This window comes from Schistocerca americana, chromosome 4, assembly GCF_021461395.2.
Source record: "Schistocerca americana isolate TAMUIC-IGC-003095 chromosome 4, iqSchAmer2.1, whole genome shotgun sequence".
NCBI classification, from domain to species: Eukaryota; Metazoa; Arthropoda; class Insecta; order Orthoptera; family Acrididae; genus Schistocerca; species Schistocerca americana.
In genome coordinates this window covers 170,288,648-170,306,659 of record NC_060122.1, presented here as the reverse complement: position 1 = coordinate 170,306,659, position 18,012 = coordinate 170,288,648, and the positions used below count along the sequence as shown (strand labels likewise).

The following is an 18,012-nucleotide window of genomic DNA, read 5'->3' as shown; positions in this document are numbered from 1 at the left end:
GTAATCATTGGGCATATGCCTGTTGCTTTTTGACTACCTCTGTTGTGTGCAGTGGTTTTACAGTAAATATGCCATCCAATACAAATTTAACCGTCTTTTTGATAGGGAGTAGAGTATTATACATTCTTACCGCCCAAGTACAAGAGTTTTTATTGTTGATTCAGAAATATGGAAAGAATAAGTTCCATGCGCTATGAGAATGCATTATGATCTGACCTATTCAGCTACCTTCATTCATAGGGATTGCAAATATAATCAGGGTGCTTTAAAGGAATTATAAGCTCAGTGTATGGTAGTAGTATTCCAGGTTATCTTTACTTGCACTTTTTCTTGTTCACTTCATGTATGCAGCAAGCTTAAGAGTATTAAATCTCTTATTATCCTTACTCTAATTCCATAAACTGGTTCTCTCAGTTGTGAATCTATTATTTACGACAATCCAATCAACAGAGTTCGTGTCATAACTTGATCTATCTATACAATGTTACATGTCATTCATGGTTAAGAAACTGTATCAAATTTACTAAATTTTCTTTCCAATACAGCCAACAATTTTATTTTAATGTTCAAATTCAAGACAGCTGGTGACCACTTCATTTGATTTAAGTTATTCTAACCAGATCAACCTGTGTGAGGATTATCATTTCGTCAGATGGAGTATCCTATTGGGAATAGGGCCTGCATCACTGAATTATCCTTTCAATGTGACTATATACTAAACCTGAAAAAGGCCTTGAATGCAGTAGGAATTAATGTGCATTAGTAGTCACGGAGCAGTGTTATTTCTGTTGCTAAGGTCAGTAGTTGTAACAGTGTATTAGACAATTTATGTAGTGCAAACAGTTTGCATTCATTGGGAATTTTAAAATACATGGCGACACCTCGCAAGAGGAAGTAAGTTAATATTACACAATTTTTCACTCTGGAAATGATATTATTGCCAGGGTTATCAAACCTTATTATTTTGATCCTCTTACATCCATACCAAATCGAAGTCGGCTTTCAATGGTCTCACTTGTTATGAAAGAAAGAATAGCTAACAATCATATGGTATTAATTTATTGTACCCTATGAAAATGTGCAAAGCATTACATGGAATTTATTTCCTTCCAGCCTGGAATTGAATTTGTGTTGACATATTTTGACAACCCAGGTGTTTCCATTCCATCTGCACTGTCAGCATGGGTAGCCATGACTGGTGAGTAATACTCAAAAAAAGGTATTGATTTACAGTTTCTGTTACAACACTATTATTCTCCATATACTTTGTGTTGCAGGTTTACCAGATTTTCTGTCCAGATTAAGGGCTGCTGCCAGGGAATTAGCTTCAAGGGCAACAGTTGTAAAGGCTGATACCCCAGTTGAAACCAATAATTTGCAAGGAACAGAAGAAATTGTGGATCGAAACAATTTTTTTCAGAAATTGAATGCTGCACGATTGTTTCTTTAAATATTTGTTAAGGAGCTTGTATACACTGTTAATGAGGAGATGACTTGTTATAAGTAGAAAGTTATATACAAAATGAAGTTAACAATCTTATGTTTGCACACAGCTTTATGTGCGTGTGTTTTATTTAGCTATGAAATCTAATTTAATTATTTACATAATAAACTTGTTTAAAAGCAATTTACACAGGAAGTATTTAATTCTTCCCTTATAAGTTTATAAAAATGACTGAATTTCAGCCTTTTACATGTCTAACACGTGCAGAACTAAGTACACAAGTATTACGACACACACTCACTCACTCACTACAAAACATTAAAAACTCACAAAACCAGATAATTCATTGTGAAATGTTCCTATGGAACCTATAAAAAAAATTTCAAAAGCAACTGGCCTTAAAGTATAACTTTGACCAATTGATCATATAAATTAAAATTTTCACATAATCTCATCATATTCGCAGCACACACATATACATAAATATATAATGCTGCACTGCACCACCAGGGGCTTAATGTCAGTCTTGACAGATGTTGCGGATCATCCAGCTCGTGGTGAAGCTCGTACAGTACTTCTGCAGCTTCAACATGCTATAGGAACCCAAAATTGTCTAATATATACAACTGCACCTAAAGGTCTCCAGCATTAAATTCACCGTTCCCTAGTTGCTACAGCTGCTACTAGTGCAGCTCCTCGGCCACTACCATCATGCGACAGCATCAGATCAAACTGTAAAACAAAAGTAGTACACAAAAGAATCATTAGTTATTTCTGGACATTCATTCCAACATTATTAAAACTTAATCATCATAATACAGGTATGTGCGGTATTAGCAATATGTGTGCAAATTTTGTTCATAAAGTATGATGCAACATTTCATTTATAGAAGTTTTAAGGTATGTTGTGTCCTAAAATAATTGACAAATAGATCAATTTTCTCAATGATCAATAGTTATCTCAGTAATACACAACTAGACCATTAAGTGCTCATGAATTTGCAGACAATATTTTACAGCCATCAAGCTTTGATCAATAAAGTTTTGGTTGAGCTACCATACATTTTTTTCCAAAACCGTTAATGCATTGTAACCACAAAAATTCATTGACAGCCCATGAGCTTATATGTTGCCACTTTGCATCTCACTATCAAGTTGACATTCTAAGAAGATAGCAATTTCTATTATTCTACATCATGGGCTAAGAGGTCTCAGCAAAAAGTAATCAATGGTGTAAATACAGATGTTAACATCCACAGAAAAATTCTGTTGCAACTCACACTCAGCAAAACACCTTCAATATTCTGCATGCATGCTTCTCCAAGTCAAAATACAATTGTCATTTCCTTGTTAAAAGATGTATCTGTCCCTAAAAAGATTGCTGTAATGTTAGCTACTTGACACACAACAGTTTGTTAATTTTTGATGATTATGTGAAGTCAAGCAAACAACTTTTGAACTAACTGAACTGTATATGGCTTGTACTCAACTTCTCACTACCAAAAGGCAAAATATAGAAACAAAGCAAGTTTTAAGTGCTTTCACATGCAATTTTTCCAGCAAAGTAGAGGTGTCAAATATCAAAGAAATGGATACGCAGTCTGAATATGGAGCTCTGCCTGAGTGATAAGAAGCTTCTACATTCTCTGTAGCCCTTCTTTCGCACGTACAATAGAAAATCTCGTGCGCATTTTGATTACCTCAAGATTATTCTTAAATGTACCAGTGAAGATAATTAGCTGCAGAAATTCCAAAAGGTATAGCTTGTACTGGTCACTTCATCAAAGAAAGTCTACATATATTTTTTCGACAGTCAGTCCTCTGAAATGTATACTTATTAGAGCCTCAAAACTGTAAATGGTGCTTCATTACCTCGTTTGTTAAAATATGTCCAGAACCTCATCTATGAGTGAGAGAATGTTCACGTGACCATTGATAACAGCATCATTTCGTACAACAAATGCAGCATGTCCGACTCGTTTGTGACTTCTCTGAATGGACCATCACACCACTTGTAAGGGCACAAATTGACCCCTTTCAAGCTCAGCACAACTGCATCTCCATTGCATGGTTGCTTCACACATTTGCAGTGCACTGAGCTTTCTGGCTGTGAGCATCCCTATTGAAGCTATCTGTTGGCAGATGATGTTGAAACCATTCTCAGCACATCTACTATCCCTCCGCTCGCATATGCCATCATCAGATTAAAACAGACGTCATCTTTTCAGGTGTACTACTTTTCCTTTTTTGCCTGCTAATCATTCACTGAATGTGGAGCAAGGCTTGAAACTACTTTTTTTTTTTGGGGGGGGGGGGGGGGGGGTTGAACAGGCTGGTTCAAGGAAAGAGGCCTTGTGGAAGGAATAATACTGGTACACACTCAAATGATTTAAGAAAATCGTACTAAACTTATGTCATGATGCCGTGATTGTGATGTGAACACTGTTCAACAACTGCTAAGGAGACATCACCGTTTGTCTGTAATGGTAGGGGCAATTTGCAGTAATAGATGGACTTAAATGCCATAATGAGCCAGCATTATGAAATTGTAATGTACTCAACACTAAATTTGTACCCAATTATTCTTTCCAGGTATGATGCTCAATTTGTGAAACTTCAAAAGTTCATATAATTCATCAACAGCAAGCTAAGACAAAAGAGAGAAAAAATTCTTACCTTAATGCCTGGTTTGACAAGCTCAGAAATTTTTTCAACCATAAGGTCATGGAAACGAGGGTGGAAACGATAGACTGAGCCGTCAATGCCCACTGTAACATTTTCCTCGTCCATTCTGTTTAGGAGTGTTGCAACACCAGCAGATACCAAATGTGCTGCTCTCCGTGAAACACACTCACAAATAAACCTCACATTACTGCAGTCTTGGTCTGTTGCATGGTTAAGGCCAAGTTCTTCCAGCACTTGCCGGCAATTTGTGTAACTTCCCCTCTTGTCACTAAAAAAGAAAAATTTCATCAAGTTAAAGAACAAATAATTTTACTTAAAATCAAACTTACCTTAACCATGCATCTAACATTAAATATCACTCTTTTGACAAATCTTGTGAACTAATATTTCATATATGGCACCTACAGTGTTGTGTTAGCTTTGTGAAAGAGACACAGCATCAACATACCTTTCTATTTCAGATACGTATTTTGTGAAGAAATTTCCCCTCTTGAAGAGCAGGTCGGAGCCTCTGCCTCCAAATAAGAGATTACTCTTTGTAAATTTTACAAGTGCCAGCCTTACAAGCTCTCCCATGTACATTCCAGAGATCATTTTCTCAAACCTGTAATATAAACAGATCTTTCAGTCATAAAACAGTTTACATGCACAATTTTATGCAATTGTGTTAATGAGCATATACTGCAATAGTAAGCAGTTTCATAAAACACCATTTATGATGCATGGCTTTCAACAGAAAATCAAACAATGTTGAGAACAATTTCAAGAACATCTACTTTCAAATTTGCAAGCTACATGTCATTAATAACTTAAATTTCTTGAGGTCACTTCTTGTACTGGCTAGATCAGGGCATAGACTGGAGGAAGGTGAGGGCATACCATCTGAAACTGGACCATATCAACTGAAGGACTGTGATGTTGAAACCAACTTCAGACTGAAGGCAACTTTATTGCAAATTATTTCTGAGTGTCATTCAACAGAATTCACCACCACACCAGTACAGCTGTGTAAACTACCAGTACCAAAAACAAGAAATTTAGAGTAATCTTAATGTGTATAAGAAATATACAATTTTATGATAAAAGAGAATCTTGCATCAAATATAACCCACAGAATTAATCAAGAAATCTAGAAATATAAGGGGTATAAACTAAAACTTGTTCCATCATCACCGTGTTAAACTTAGGACTTATAAAAATTAATTAATTTTCCAGCTCTCTGGAGATGTGTCCAAGTACACATCGAAATAAAATGGTAATCGGCACCTGTTCTTAGTACCATTGTTAAGATTCAGTTTGCACACTTTAGACTTAAAATATTGTAGAAAGAATCAAATATCCATGTTATTCAACAAAACTAAACATGGTTCGTAAAACAGTTAAATTAAGGAGAAGATGGTGTGGATATCTGCAAAGCTTGCCTGCAGCAGTAAAATTATGCTCTGAAGGAAATTGAAGACAAGTAGACTGAGAAAGATATGAGCACCATTGTTGGCGTTGTTGCAGCCTAATCCTTAAATAAAAGAAGAATACCGGTACAGTAAATGCAAGGACTTCCTCGAAACACCGGTGCAGTCTTGTGCACCTATGGGCAAGTCCAGAAGCAAGGAGAGGTCTTTCTATCCAGAATGCAAATATATTTGTGTTGCTTACAGAGTTCAATAGTTCCTTTGCCGCCCCCCCCCCCCCCCCCCCCCCCCATTTTTCAATTTTGTGAAAAAATTATTTTTAATTTACTTACAACTGCTTTCCTTTATTTATGGAGTACTGGTCGATCTCTCGGTCATACTCAGTACGCACAATATCAAGCCTTCCATTATCTCCAAATGCTCCCCATTCTGTGTTTATGACTACATAAGGCTTAGATTTGTCACCATCAAATAATTCTGCATTTTCCACTTTCTCTACATAACATGCATTGCTTCCAGTACCTAAAAATCACAGAAAAAAGTATGAACACTATATAGCAACACTGAAACACTAGCTAATTTCTTACAAATAAATGTCAATATTAGCATCACATTATTATATAGTTACACAAATACTGTATATTGAGGTAATCACACAGAAATAAGCCAGTCACAAAAAATATATGTTCAGAGATAATGAAATGGCCCTGGACAGCTATGCAAGTTAACCTGATAATTAAATCAACGCCTAAGAAGTATGGTGTTCGAGGCAACAGTCAAGTTGAGGACAGCTTGGAGTGCAATCGCACATCTTTGGCATGGAAGATAAAGTCAGGGTTGCCACAAGTTCTGGAAACACTGGAAAAATCTTATTTTTGTCTAAATATATGGTTTGTTTACTAATATGTCACGCATCATCACTGGCTACATCTACATCTACATTTATACTCCGCAAGCCACCCAACGGTGTGTGGCGGAGGGCACTTTACGTGCCACTGTCATTACCTCCCTTTCCTGTTCCAGTCGCGTATGGTTCGCGGGAAGAACGACTGTCTGAAAGCCTCCGTGCGCGCTCTAATCTCTCTAATTTTACATTCGTGATCTCCTCGGGAGGTATAAGTAGGGGGAAGCAATATATTCGATACCTCATCCAGAAACGCACCCTCTCGAAACCTGGCGAGCAAGCTACACCGCGCCTCTCTTGCAGAGTCTGCCACTTGAGTTTATTAAACATCTCCGTAATGCTATCACGGTTACCAAATAACCCTGTGACGAAACGCGCCGCTCTTCTTTGGATCTTCTCTATCTCCTCCGTCAGACCGATCTGGTACGGATCCCACACTGATGAGCAATACTCAAGTATAGGTCGAACGAGTGTTTTGTAAGCCACCTCCTTTGTTGACGGACTACATTTTCTAAGCACTCTCCCAATGAATCTCAACCTGGTACCCGCCTTACCAACAATTAATTTTATATGATCATTCCACTTCAAATCGTTCCGCACGCATACTCCCAGATATTTTACAGAAGTAACTGCTACCAGTGTTTGTTCCGCTATCATATAATCATACAATAAAGGATCCTTCTTTCTATGTATTCGCAATACATTACATTTGTCTATGTTAAGGGTCAGTTGCCACTCCCTGCACCAAGTGCCTATCCGCCGCAGATCTTCCTGCATTTCGCTACAATTTTCTAATGCTGCAACTTCTCTGTATACTACAGCATCATCCGCGAAAAGGCTGGGTGCAGATGAGTACATGTGCTGCTTCCCTAACCCCTCGTTCTTACTGCTTCTCCCCTTTCTACCACTCGCCACAGCTTGAAGTCAGTGCTGCCACCACTTCTTGCTGGCCTTTTTCTGACAAAGGCTAAGGCCAAAAATTTAGTTGTGACAGTGAGAGTGTCTTCTTTTATGTGCCTGTCTGTGGCTTAGTGATCATCTTTATGGTGAGATGCTACCTATCCTCATTAGTATTGATTCCCAGAGTATTCGCACAAGTTATGTGCTGCGTGGAGTGATCAGTGCAATCTCATTTCATCAACGTTGAGTCTGTGACATGACTAGCTGGCCAAACAAGTGGATTTCCATAACAGGCAATAACAGCATGCCATTTCTGTGTGTGTGTGTGTGTGTGTGTGTGTGTGTGTGTGTGTGTGTGTGTGTGTGTGTGTGTGTGTCTAATGGATCAGGCCTGCCGATCTGAAGCCCATCGTTTTCCACTAATGTGCAGGCCCTGCCCGTCAGATCTAGACTCACTGATCTGCCTGCACACCAGGTCTGTTTGTGTGTGGCATAATGCGCCAGATTTTCGTGCTTATCCACGGACCCAGAACTGCAGTGCTCCTCTGCAGGGCAGAACCCACAGGCTATGGATTTCAGGAACTGCGACTGTCTCACTGCAAATACATTGTATAGTAGAACCAAAATTTTACTGGCAGTCACCTGTAGTGTTTGTTTACACACTTCTTCCCCGGCTTGCACATTTCTTTCAAGAGGCCTACTTTTTTATTTCTGAAATCAGTGAAGGTATTTTAAATTTGTCTTGTGATTTCAAGGAAATGCATATTATTGTCACCAAATGTGTTTCGTTTTATTGAAAGAAAATAACATCAGTAGTCTTAATGAAACACGTATACCATTTGGTTTGCTTCTTCCATCTAAAAGAAGTTCATTATGAAAAATGTTGATGTTAGTACCTAAGGTTTTTGCTCATGTGTTAAGAAATACAGAGCCTTACATTTTTTGGCAACTTTACTTACTCTTGACATCTCAAAATTTGTCAGGGAAAAATGCTAAAACTTGTTTGGAAATCAAAGAATTTCACTTGGGGTACTTGGTGGCAACCACAAAAATCCAGATAGGTTGTGAATACTCGGACTCTTTCACATTGTTATTAAGAACAGACAAAATGCTTTGCTGATTGACATTTTTGTATCATGGTGCAGTCATTAACACTTACTGTGATACTCTCATATTGAATCATGCAATCCAAAAAAACAATGTGACCTTTTGACTGTGTTATTAACCTGAACCAAGAGGCATACAAAAAGTTCACATGCTGTTTGATGGAGCAGAAGTTTCCTGAACTGCTTCCCTAAATATTTAAGTTGTCAGCCTTGATTGGTTCAGCCTTGATCGGTCAGTTGCCATTTAAGCAGCACTGCATAAACCTCTTAAAGAAGCTTGTCTCTAGAATAGATCTACTTCACAGAATATCTGGAAACACTTGGGGAACAAATGGAGATACTATATGCAATGCTGCAATTTCACTTGGGTACTCAGCTGCTGAATACTGTGAAACCATGAAAGAAAAGCACACAATAGCCGAGATAAGTGTACACCTGAATAAGACAATGAGGAGCATTACTGGCATTGTACAATGCATTCCCATTCATTGCCTACCTGTTCTGTCCAATACTGCTGCTCCAGATCCAAGAAGAAATACGTTCCTAAGAAGACAGAGCCCCATAAGAACTCAATCTAGACAGAGGTACTGGCAGAAGTAAAACTGCAAGGGTAGGTCCAGAGTGAGTACAGTTCAATCAGTAGAGCATCTGCCAGCAAAAGGCATATATTCAGGTCAAAATGCAGATCTAAATAGCACTTTTCCAGAATCTTTCAGTTATACTTCTGAAGTCACAAGTGCTATCTTGGGTCTGTCTTCAAGCAACTGCATTTTCAACGTAACTGGGAAGTGGAAAGAACATTGGTTTGAATATCCACCTGATCCAATTTAAAACCAAACGATGACAGTTGCAGGCTTTGATTGTCTCTGTCTTCAATGGTCAAAACTCTGTTTGACCTGAGAGGGACGGCCACATCTTTCATTTGGACTAATGTGAAAGTACTGCCTGCGACTGATGTGGAGGAAAAGACCAGACATACTGTGGAAAACGGGCAATGAGTCGTGCAATCTTGTTGCCAAATTTAAATATTAACCTGAAATAAATGTGAGTGAGTGATGCACATGGTTTTACTATAATGTTACTGATTAATATTAATAATAATCCACCACAATAAACATTCTCCACATAGTGGTCACTATGGAGTTACGAATTACATATTGACTTGCTAACATTTCCTCAGTCCGCTATATTCTCAGTGTAATGGTACAATTTACTTTTGCAACACTAAGTTATTTTTCCTCGGAACATAATGAAGATGACCAAAGTGTCAAATTAGCAGTTACCATGAAAAATATGCTGACCTGCACTTGTTTCACTCCCATTACAGATGTGTCCCTTTAATTACTTAACTTGCTTTATGGCAATCCATTATTGCACATTAGAGCAAGGAACCATTTATTCATTCAGATGCATTTTCGTCAATTTAACAAAATTTGATTATTTTTTATGTAAAACATATCAAAGACACATTGATCAATAGCAAATATCAAATCTCTTTTTTTATACAGAAAAATAAAATTCTATAAAACTACTGTAGATACAAACTTTAAAACACATTTAATAATTTTCATGTACATTAAGAACACTCAAAGCACACACAAAACCAATACAAGATGCATGTCACTAAAATACAGTCTCATTAGCACAGAGAAAATTTTGTACAAAAGCTGCACATTCTACCATAGTCAGTAGCACATCAGAAAAAGCTAATAAAATATCAAGTATGAATATTAGAAAAACAGAAAAATTACTGTTTCAAAACAAGCAGGCATAAGTGTGCTACGTATACACATGGGGGCAGTAACATCAGTTGGTGCTCACAACCTCAACAATAGTGCAACGAATTTCCACTGACACTGATTGCAAAATGGAGTGACTGTTGTGAATTGTGAAGCAATTAAGTTTAGAACTAACAGAGAACTCTTGAGTCACTGTGTGTGTGTGTGTGTGTGTGTGTGTGTGTGTGTTTGCAAGAAGTGGTGGGGAATTCAAGTATAAAAAATGATTAACTATTTTTAAGAATTGATCTGGAAAAGAGATTTGAAAAAAAAAAATTAATTACAAAGTGCAAGATATTGTTTTGATGATCTGTCTGCTTCACAAATGGCCTCTGCATGTTTCTGCAGCAATATTTTTACTTTGTTACCCTGGTGGACCATACATCACAAGTTGATGACAGTCCACTGGAGCATTCTGAAGTACAAATAAACAGCAGAGTTTAGGTTCTCTGCTGTTTATTGCTGTCTACTCACATATAGGTGGTGCCCAATTCACCTCCGAAGTATTGTTTTCTTGTACAACTAAGGTGGTAATGGTATGATTTGTCAACAGAATAGAAGGTATCTACAACTGCTTATTTTTGTAACACCTACATATGTTTTAATGTGGTAGTGATAGCAATGGCAACATGTATTTTCTTTAAAAGATAACAAAAAATAAATAAATAAAAACAATATTTGATATTGATAATGCAGTATCTGTAGTAATCTGCAAAAGTTTTCTTATGGAGGTGTAGTGCAGATGGGAAAGGGGAGATAAATGTTGCAGAAGCACACACTGAAGAGGCATAAAAACTAAAGCTTATACTTGCATTGTAAAAAATTATGCCTTGAAGAGAAATACAATTATTTCTTGAAGAAAAGAAAGGAGAAGGGTTTACTGGATGAAATTATACAAACAAGCAACTACAGAACATGCATCAGTTCCATCACCAGCATCAATCAAAGTTTCAAAACAGGGAAGTAGTTCTGAAGCTCAAGTGAAGCATTGCCAAGCATGTGGCACACTGATAAGAATCTGAACATACCAACGATGAGCCCTATCCTGCAGTTGTGGTTTTTCCATGCACATGACATTAACGTTCCCGTTGTGTCGTTGAGTATACCACAAACATCAATCTGCACATCCTAAAATGATATATAAAGTTGATTAGCTACAAAAGAGATTAATAATTTTAAAACTGCAACAACAGTAGCTGCCCACAGGAACACCTGTCAAAAAATTTATACATTCTTTTAAAGCAAGTACTTCATTAACAATAAAAAATATTCACAAAGATTGTGAAATTAATTTAAAAATTTTTTGAGCTTAACGCTATCAACAGAAATGTTAATGAAGTACTTGCTGGTAAATAACCCTGAATGCCATCTTCAATAATAAACTCAACTTACCGATAATGAGACCTATTCGAGTATTGGGAGATATGATGGCACAAGACATTAGTGTTCCAATGGCATCATTTATAACAGCAGCACAATATACATTGATATCCTGAAAGCACGCAATATTTTTGTACTTTAAACAACTCTCAATTTTGCAAGACACTGAAAACATTGAGTGTACTGGTGATTCTATTCATGAATCAGGTAAATTAAAATCTGAACTATATATGGGTAACTGTATTACAAGTAAGTTAAAACTAGATCAAATTCTGTGGAATTTACATCAAGCAGGGAGTCAATATACATCTACTTTACAAAATATTTTACACGCATGTACCCCACGTAAAGTTTCAGTTCTACAGGGCGTTGAAAGAGTAACATTTTGAGAGATGGTAGTACTCAGTAAACATGGGCTCTAAAATGGATACCTTAAGAGCTATGAGCACTTTTTCAACAGAAGAGATGTGTTTCATAGAGCTCTTAAGGTATACATACCAGAGGCCATATTTATTGAAATTTTTTCTTGTATTGATGGATACTATCACCCCTCAAAATATTCAACATTTTTTTTAACACCTTATATATATTTACTCCAACAATATAAACTCCAGGCTCGAATGTCAACAATAAAAAGAAAAGGATATATAGCTACTCACTGTGCAGGTGACACATTGAATTGCGTGCATGCGTGCACACACCCACCCACCCACACACACACCCACCCACACACTCGAATGCCCTCAGACCAGAGTATGGTCCAGGATAATGGACATGGCGCGCGTGTGTGTGTGTGTGTGTGTGTGTGTGTGTTTCATCATGTCTGTTCTTTACGGTGAGTAGCCATTTATCCTTTTCTTTTTCATTATGTTTATATCTACTCAAATAGATGCAGTTATTATTTTGAGGTTTACGATACAAATAATGAAGTTATTTTTCGTGAAGATTCATATTTTATTCTTACCATTATTACTATTACTGCTAGCAGATATGTTGAAGAGCTGTACAACTTTCTACGGAGAGGACCTTCCATCGTGAGTTGTGTAGTGAGCTGTGTTTTGTTTTGGTGTCAAATCACAATAAGCACTCGGTATAAAAATATATAATGCAATTTATAACTTATCAATTATGTAACAGTGCATGTGTTAGTAACCCAACATTATCACAGTAATCGGTACTAGAAAAGTTTGCAAAGTGATTTTTATATTGGACAGCTCCCAATTTGCTACTTTACCAGTTTAGAGCTGACCACACAATTTCTCTGTAGAAAGAGAGATGAAGCAGCTCTTTTCATCTGGCAAAGCTATTTAGATGTTGTTGTTGAAGTAAGATGGAAAAAGATTCCCTTCATGCTGACCATAGCTCAGTGTGTTTATGTACAATTTTGGTTTAACTTCTTGTCAATAATGATGTAATGAGAATCGGGAAGGAAAATGACAAACTTCCTCAGCAATGAATCCATTTCATCATTCATCCTTGCTGATGTATTGAGCTGAAGAAACCCCTAAATGTGGATGAGGATTTTGTCTTCTTTTGAATGTGAGTCCAGTGTCTTAACCACTATGCCAGTAAGCATAATCAACAGCTCTTGGGCTTTGAGAAAATTTCATATCTGTCTATACTTTACACATTGTTTCAAAGAAATAACTTTGGTTTTGAGAATACTCCCAACTCGGGTTGACCACCTCTGTTCGTATCAAAAAATAAAATAAGATTTTAAAACTGTCATGTCCCAAGCAAGTTTTTGAACAAAAGGCAATTTAAAGACAAGACTGCATCAATCATACTTTGAAATCCCCCAGTCAGCCAAAAACATTTATTGGCTATTGTCTTCAGTGTGAAGGAAACTAACATTGAATTAATAACTTCACAGTGACTGAATTAAGATATTCAAATACAGCTGTTCCATAGACTTGATAGTAGGTTATCTCATCACACTAATTCAGATATGCGTAAACTATTTGTACCGGCTATTCAGAATTAAAAATAACATATTTCATACTAAGACCGAACTGCCTTGCATGGCTTCACTTTGATTCACAAGAGAAAACACCACTGAAATGACATTTTCTACGGTTAGCAACAGGGGCCCAGTTGCACGAGATGACTTACATGCTCCACTGGCAGAAAATCATTTTCAACAGTGCATTATAGATTTGTTTCATAGTGTTAATGTTTACCTAAAAGTTAAGTGGAATATTTACTGGTACCCTTTGTTTTCCAAGTTGATCAACATATCTGATGTGATTGCAATACCATTATGCTCTAAGTAGAGTTGTTTTTTTTTGTTTTTTTTTTGTTTTTTTTTTTTAATCAATAATACACTTACATTTCTCCTTGCTAGAGCATCTTTCAACAACTGAACCACATCTTCACCAACACAACCACTGCAGTTGAACCCTTTGGTCCACCTTTCTAGGTATCCCTTTGTCAAACCCTTCTGAGTGAGTGGAAAACTGAAGGTGAATCCCAGCGGTAATCTTAAATGGGCCATCTGATGCTCTTTTATGAAGTTTGCCAAACATTCAGCAATGTGGTCAAACAGCTGAAAAATAAGGGCAGTTTGATGGACTGATTGATTTCAGCAGGAAAGAGGGAGATACTGAACACAATAATACATTATAGTGTAACAACATACCTGTACACCTGTTCCAAGCATAATACTCTGAGGAATGGCGTATATTTTAGAATCCATGTGAAACTTTTCTCCCTCTAGTTCTATAATAAGCACTCTGAAGTTTGTACCTCCCAGATCAAGTGCCAAGAACTTCCCTTGTTCTAATAAACAAAACATTGACATATTAAAGCAACAGCAAAAAATTAAATAATCTCCATGTTAGAGGGGGAGAAAGAGAGAGATCAAGCTTACCTTTCCCATTGGGCAAGTCCTGAACGTATGTCACGAAACACTTCACAATGGCCTTCGCGTGGGTCTCCTTTCCTAGCCCCAACTTTATATCTTCCAGTAGTCTGTCCATGATCTGGTGGATTTGGTGATCTGACAGCATCAGCTCTTTGCATTGTTCACGAATCTGCAAATAAAAGGACACATGCAAAATCAGATTAGCGGTACAGTTACGCCTGCAAACAAAGTGTGTGCTGACCGAGGTCAACAAAAAGTTATGAGATAAAACAACGCTGCCACATGAACTGTGTGCAACACACCAATTACTCAACTTCGACTTAACAACAGTGGCTTTTCTATGACTTTGCAGAAACGCTGATGCAAATATTCTCGTTAGTTCTTTCTTATCCCAGTTGACTTCGTATTTTCACAGTTTAGAGCAGTTCACTTAGTCGTATCATCATTGCAAAACTCAAAGCGCACAATTCGAAAGCACACGCCTGCATTTCGACAGCGGCAAGTGTCTTAACTGGGGCTACGGAACATAAGCAGAGCTTAAACTATTCGAAGATCAGAAATGTTGAAGTAATCAATTTATCTTGAATGGTCTCGATATATTTGAAAGTTTCTTCGCCGTTTTTCCTACCTTCTGTATAAGACCGCGGTGCAAACAAGAATTCGACTTAACGTTTAGATAGTTTAAATTGCGATATACAAACAATAAAACAATTGAAGCAAATGCCTGTGTATCTTACACCAGTCTTTAAAACTGTTACTTTAGCGTTCTTTACACGTCAGTCAAAGCCACTCAGAAACGATAAAAAACGATCTTCACATACACCAGCGCTATATCGCTTCACGAAAGCATGTCCTAAAATCAATAAAACACTCTATAGGCACGCTCACCTTATTACTGGTATTGCTCCTCATACCCATGGCGAAGAATACGCAGATTCAGTAGTATAAACGGAATAAACTACGCGCCACGAATACACTGTCACACAGCACTGCCTCACAAATGAATGATATCTACGAGCGGCTCTGGCTGCCAGCTCTATACGGAGCCAAGCCCTCCACACACCCCTTGGTCTGCGCCTCCTGATTGGTCGTCGTGCTGTCCCGCCTTCCTATTCGCCAGCCCGCCTTTGACGTAACCAGGCATACTAGCCTGCAAGACAACCTGAACGACGCGCGTTGTGCAACGGGGGAAATTCCAGCTACTGTGGCCGCAAGCTTTAATCACTCAGTTAGCGTTCGACTGTCTCACAGGTTGCTGAAAACGAGGAGCTCCGTTTGTTTCTGTGCGCCGGAGATGTAATCGGAAGAAGAAGCACTCACAATAAGTGTAAGTGCTGCGAAGGTTTACAGGTCACGAAAGAATCTACTTCCAGACTAACGTTAGTCTGGAATACAACCTTTAACAAGAAGTACCGTACTAGTTTTGGAAAACGACGGATTTTAAAATAACAAACTTTGTTTTACTTCACTGAACTGGAGTGCCGAACATCACGCCATTCGCGTGCACTTAGAGGTCAAATTGAAGGCATTTTGTAACTAGCTGATTTTTAATGGTTTGATACTTGTCAGAAACTGAATGCAACATAATCACGCCTTAGTTCGGATGTGTCAGTATAGTCTCTGAAAACTGAAAATAATGTTGAAGTTCACCATTAAATTTCTTTCAATGCAAAATACTCCAAGTTGTTGAGCGAGTATACTACGTTCAGAAATGTACATATTCAGTGATAGAACGTATGCAGAAGCTTACCTTTCATAAAACTGAACTCGCTTTACCAAACGTATTTTCAACGACATCCAAGAAGTCGTCTAACAATGCAAGGAATGTTCTGTAGGTTTTTCATAACGTCGAGTCGAAATTTTTGTGGCATTTTTCACCTCAGTTTCTGAGATATGAAATTTCCATCACAGATTGGTTCTGCTCAAAGAACTGGAACAGCGCATGTGGTTTCTGTAAAACCTTACATTCCCATGGGAGACTGACTAAAGTTTTGCTGCACCTTTCAGGTTTGGGTGCACATGTGCTGCTCCCAACTACTCCATGGTTCGAATTGTTCCCAGACAAGACGTTAAATCCACTTTGCGCGCTCTCTCTCTCTCTCTCTCTCTCTCTCTCTCTCTCTCTCTCTCTCTCTCGTGTGTGTGTGTGTGTGTGTGTGTGTGTGTGTGTGTGTGTGTGTGTGTGTGTGTGTGTGTGACTTACCAGCGGTACCACCCAAAGGTCTCTTGCAAATAAATCAGAGGACATGATAAGATTGGTGCTTATCGCAGTACTTTTCCCCGTTTATATCTGACACACAGTTTTCTGAGATTAACATCATCGCCGTTTATAGAGAACGCTCTGCTCCTTACTTGTTTCGAAGATTTTGTTCTCTCTATCAGTCAAATCTTTCGTTCGAATTTTTAAGGTTGAACGTGAAGAAGTCTTACGATCATATCTTGGTAGGAACTGTCTCCCCATTCCGTGAACATACGGAATGGAAAGGAGGAAGAGGGGGGACGGAAAATAGAAAACAAAACATAACGCCATGCGTTAAAATCTACTTCGAAATGCAGGTGAGAGATATCTTTACTGTAGATTGTAAGGAGAATCGTTTCATTGTGCCAGTGACTCATAACTAGAAACTAGTGATATGCTGTTATAAAGGAAGCTTGCATCGAGGGAGGGAAATGTATAGTTACTTTTCTCAATTAGCAAGGGAGAGAGACTCATTGACATACGTAGAATACAGCATGTGTGGACCAGTAGGTCTTTCATACCACTGCAGCAAAATAGGTCTGTAGGCGTCTAAGTTCAACGAAGACAACAGTTACCGTGCACGGAGAACAACAAGGTCGCCCTTGCAACGCAGGCCGAGACTTTTTGGAATTAACAGGGTGTAGGCGTTTAATACCACATAGTTGCGAGTTACGAACGGACCACCAAAAAACGCGATCACATGACGGTTGTTGAAGTGTCTGAACCCTGCTATCAAACGTACATGTACGCTGCGTCTGTATTTCCATTAGATGTAATGAAAAACAACTCTCTTTAAATGAGGACAAATGGAAGACAACGTTCATAGCAAAGAGAAAAAAGCCAACAGTATCAGATTAGAAGAGCAGTGAGTAACGTTTGGAGCTCGTCCCATGATACACAGATATTGAGTAACGTCAAGAATTGATACGAAATGGGGCGGACACGAGAAAGAGTAGGGAGGGGGGAGAATGAAAGTATTATGGCAAATGCACAGCGCGTCTACAAAGTAATCGCATTGAAGGCAATCAGTTCGAGACTAACGCTCCAGAGTTAGGACCAGAGCACATCTGTTCTGTCCATACGAGTAAGCGAAGGAGCTGCTCAGCAAACTTAAAATTGCAATACCTAAAAGCAAGGCAAAGGGTTACCCTTTTAGGCAAATTTGAAAGTCAATATTCGAGGATGGCTATGTGACAGTTCTGCTGCTTCATCACATACGTCGTCGTGTGTAGGGACGATGGGAATAACTTAGAAATATTTGTGAGCGTATTGAGGAATATACGTACAGATATTTTCCCTCGTTC

The 18,012-nt window shown here is 38.1% G+C and overlaps 2 protein-coding genes across 7 annotated transcripts in view; one reads left to right on the top strand and one right to left on the bottom strand.

The window, feature by feature from the left end:
- LOC124614030 (stAR-related lipid transfer protein 7, mitochondrial) overlaps positions 1-1,631 on the top strand; it is a 116,496-nt gene extending 114,865 nt beyond the window's left edge. For both annotated transcript variants that reach the window (XM_047142853.1, XM_047142852.1), the window contains 2 exons: positions 1,114-1,198; positions 1,278-1,631. In XM_047142853.1, coding sequence (XP_046998809.1) covers positions 1,114-1,198; positions 1,278-1,450 — 258 coding nt within the window. In that variant the 3' untranslated portion in view covers positions 1,451-1,631. The remainder of the gene's footprint in view (positions 1-1,113; positions 1,199-1,277) is intronic.
- Positions 1,632-2,008: 377 nt separating this feature from the next.
- LOC124614028 (hexokinase type 2) overlaps positions 2,009-18,012 on the bottom strand; it is a 412,702-nt gene continuing 396,698 nt past the window's right edge. For 3 of the 5 annotated variants that reach the window (XM_047142850.1, XM_047142847.1, XM_047142851.1), the window contains exons 2-9: positions 14,476-14,638; positions 14,245-14,384; positions 13,936-14,151; positions 11,255-11,354; positions 5,871-6,060; positions 4,578-4,733; positions 4,121-4,397; positions 2,009-2,176 (exon numbers count right to left, since the gene is read on the bottom strand). In XM_047142850.1, the coding sequence (XP_046998806.1) occupies positions 2,099-2,176; positions 4,121-4,397; positions 4,578-4,733; positions 5,871-6,060; positions 11,255-11,354; positions 13,936-14,151; positions 14,245-14,384; positions 14,476-14,638 (1,320 nt within the window). In that variant the 3' untranslated portion in view covers positions 2,009-2,098. Of the gene's footprint in view, positions 2,177-4,120; positions 4,398-4,577; positions 4,734-5,870; positions 6,061-11,254; positions 11,355-11,618; positions 11,719-13,935; positions 14,152-14,244; positions 14,385-14,475; positions 14,639-15,357; positions 15,515-18,012 lie in introns of those variants that run through there. The other 2 variants (XM_047142849.1, XM_047142848.1) reach the window with 2 other exon arrangements.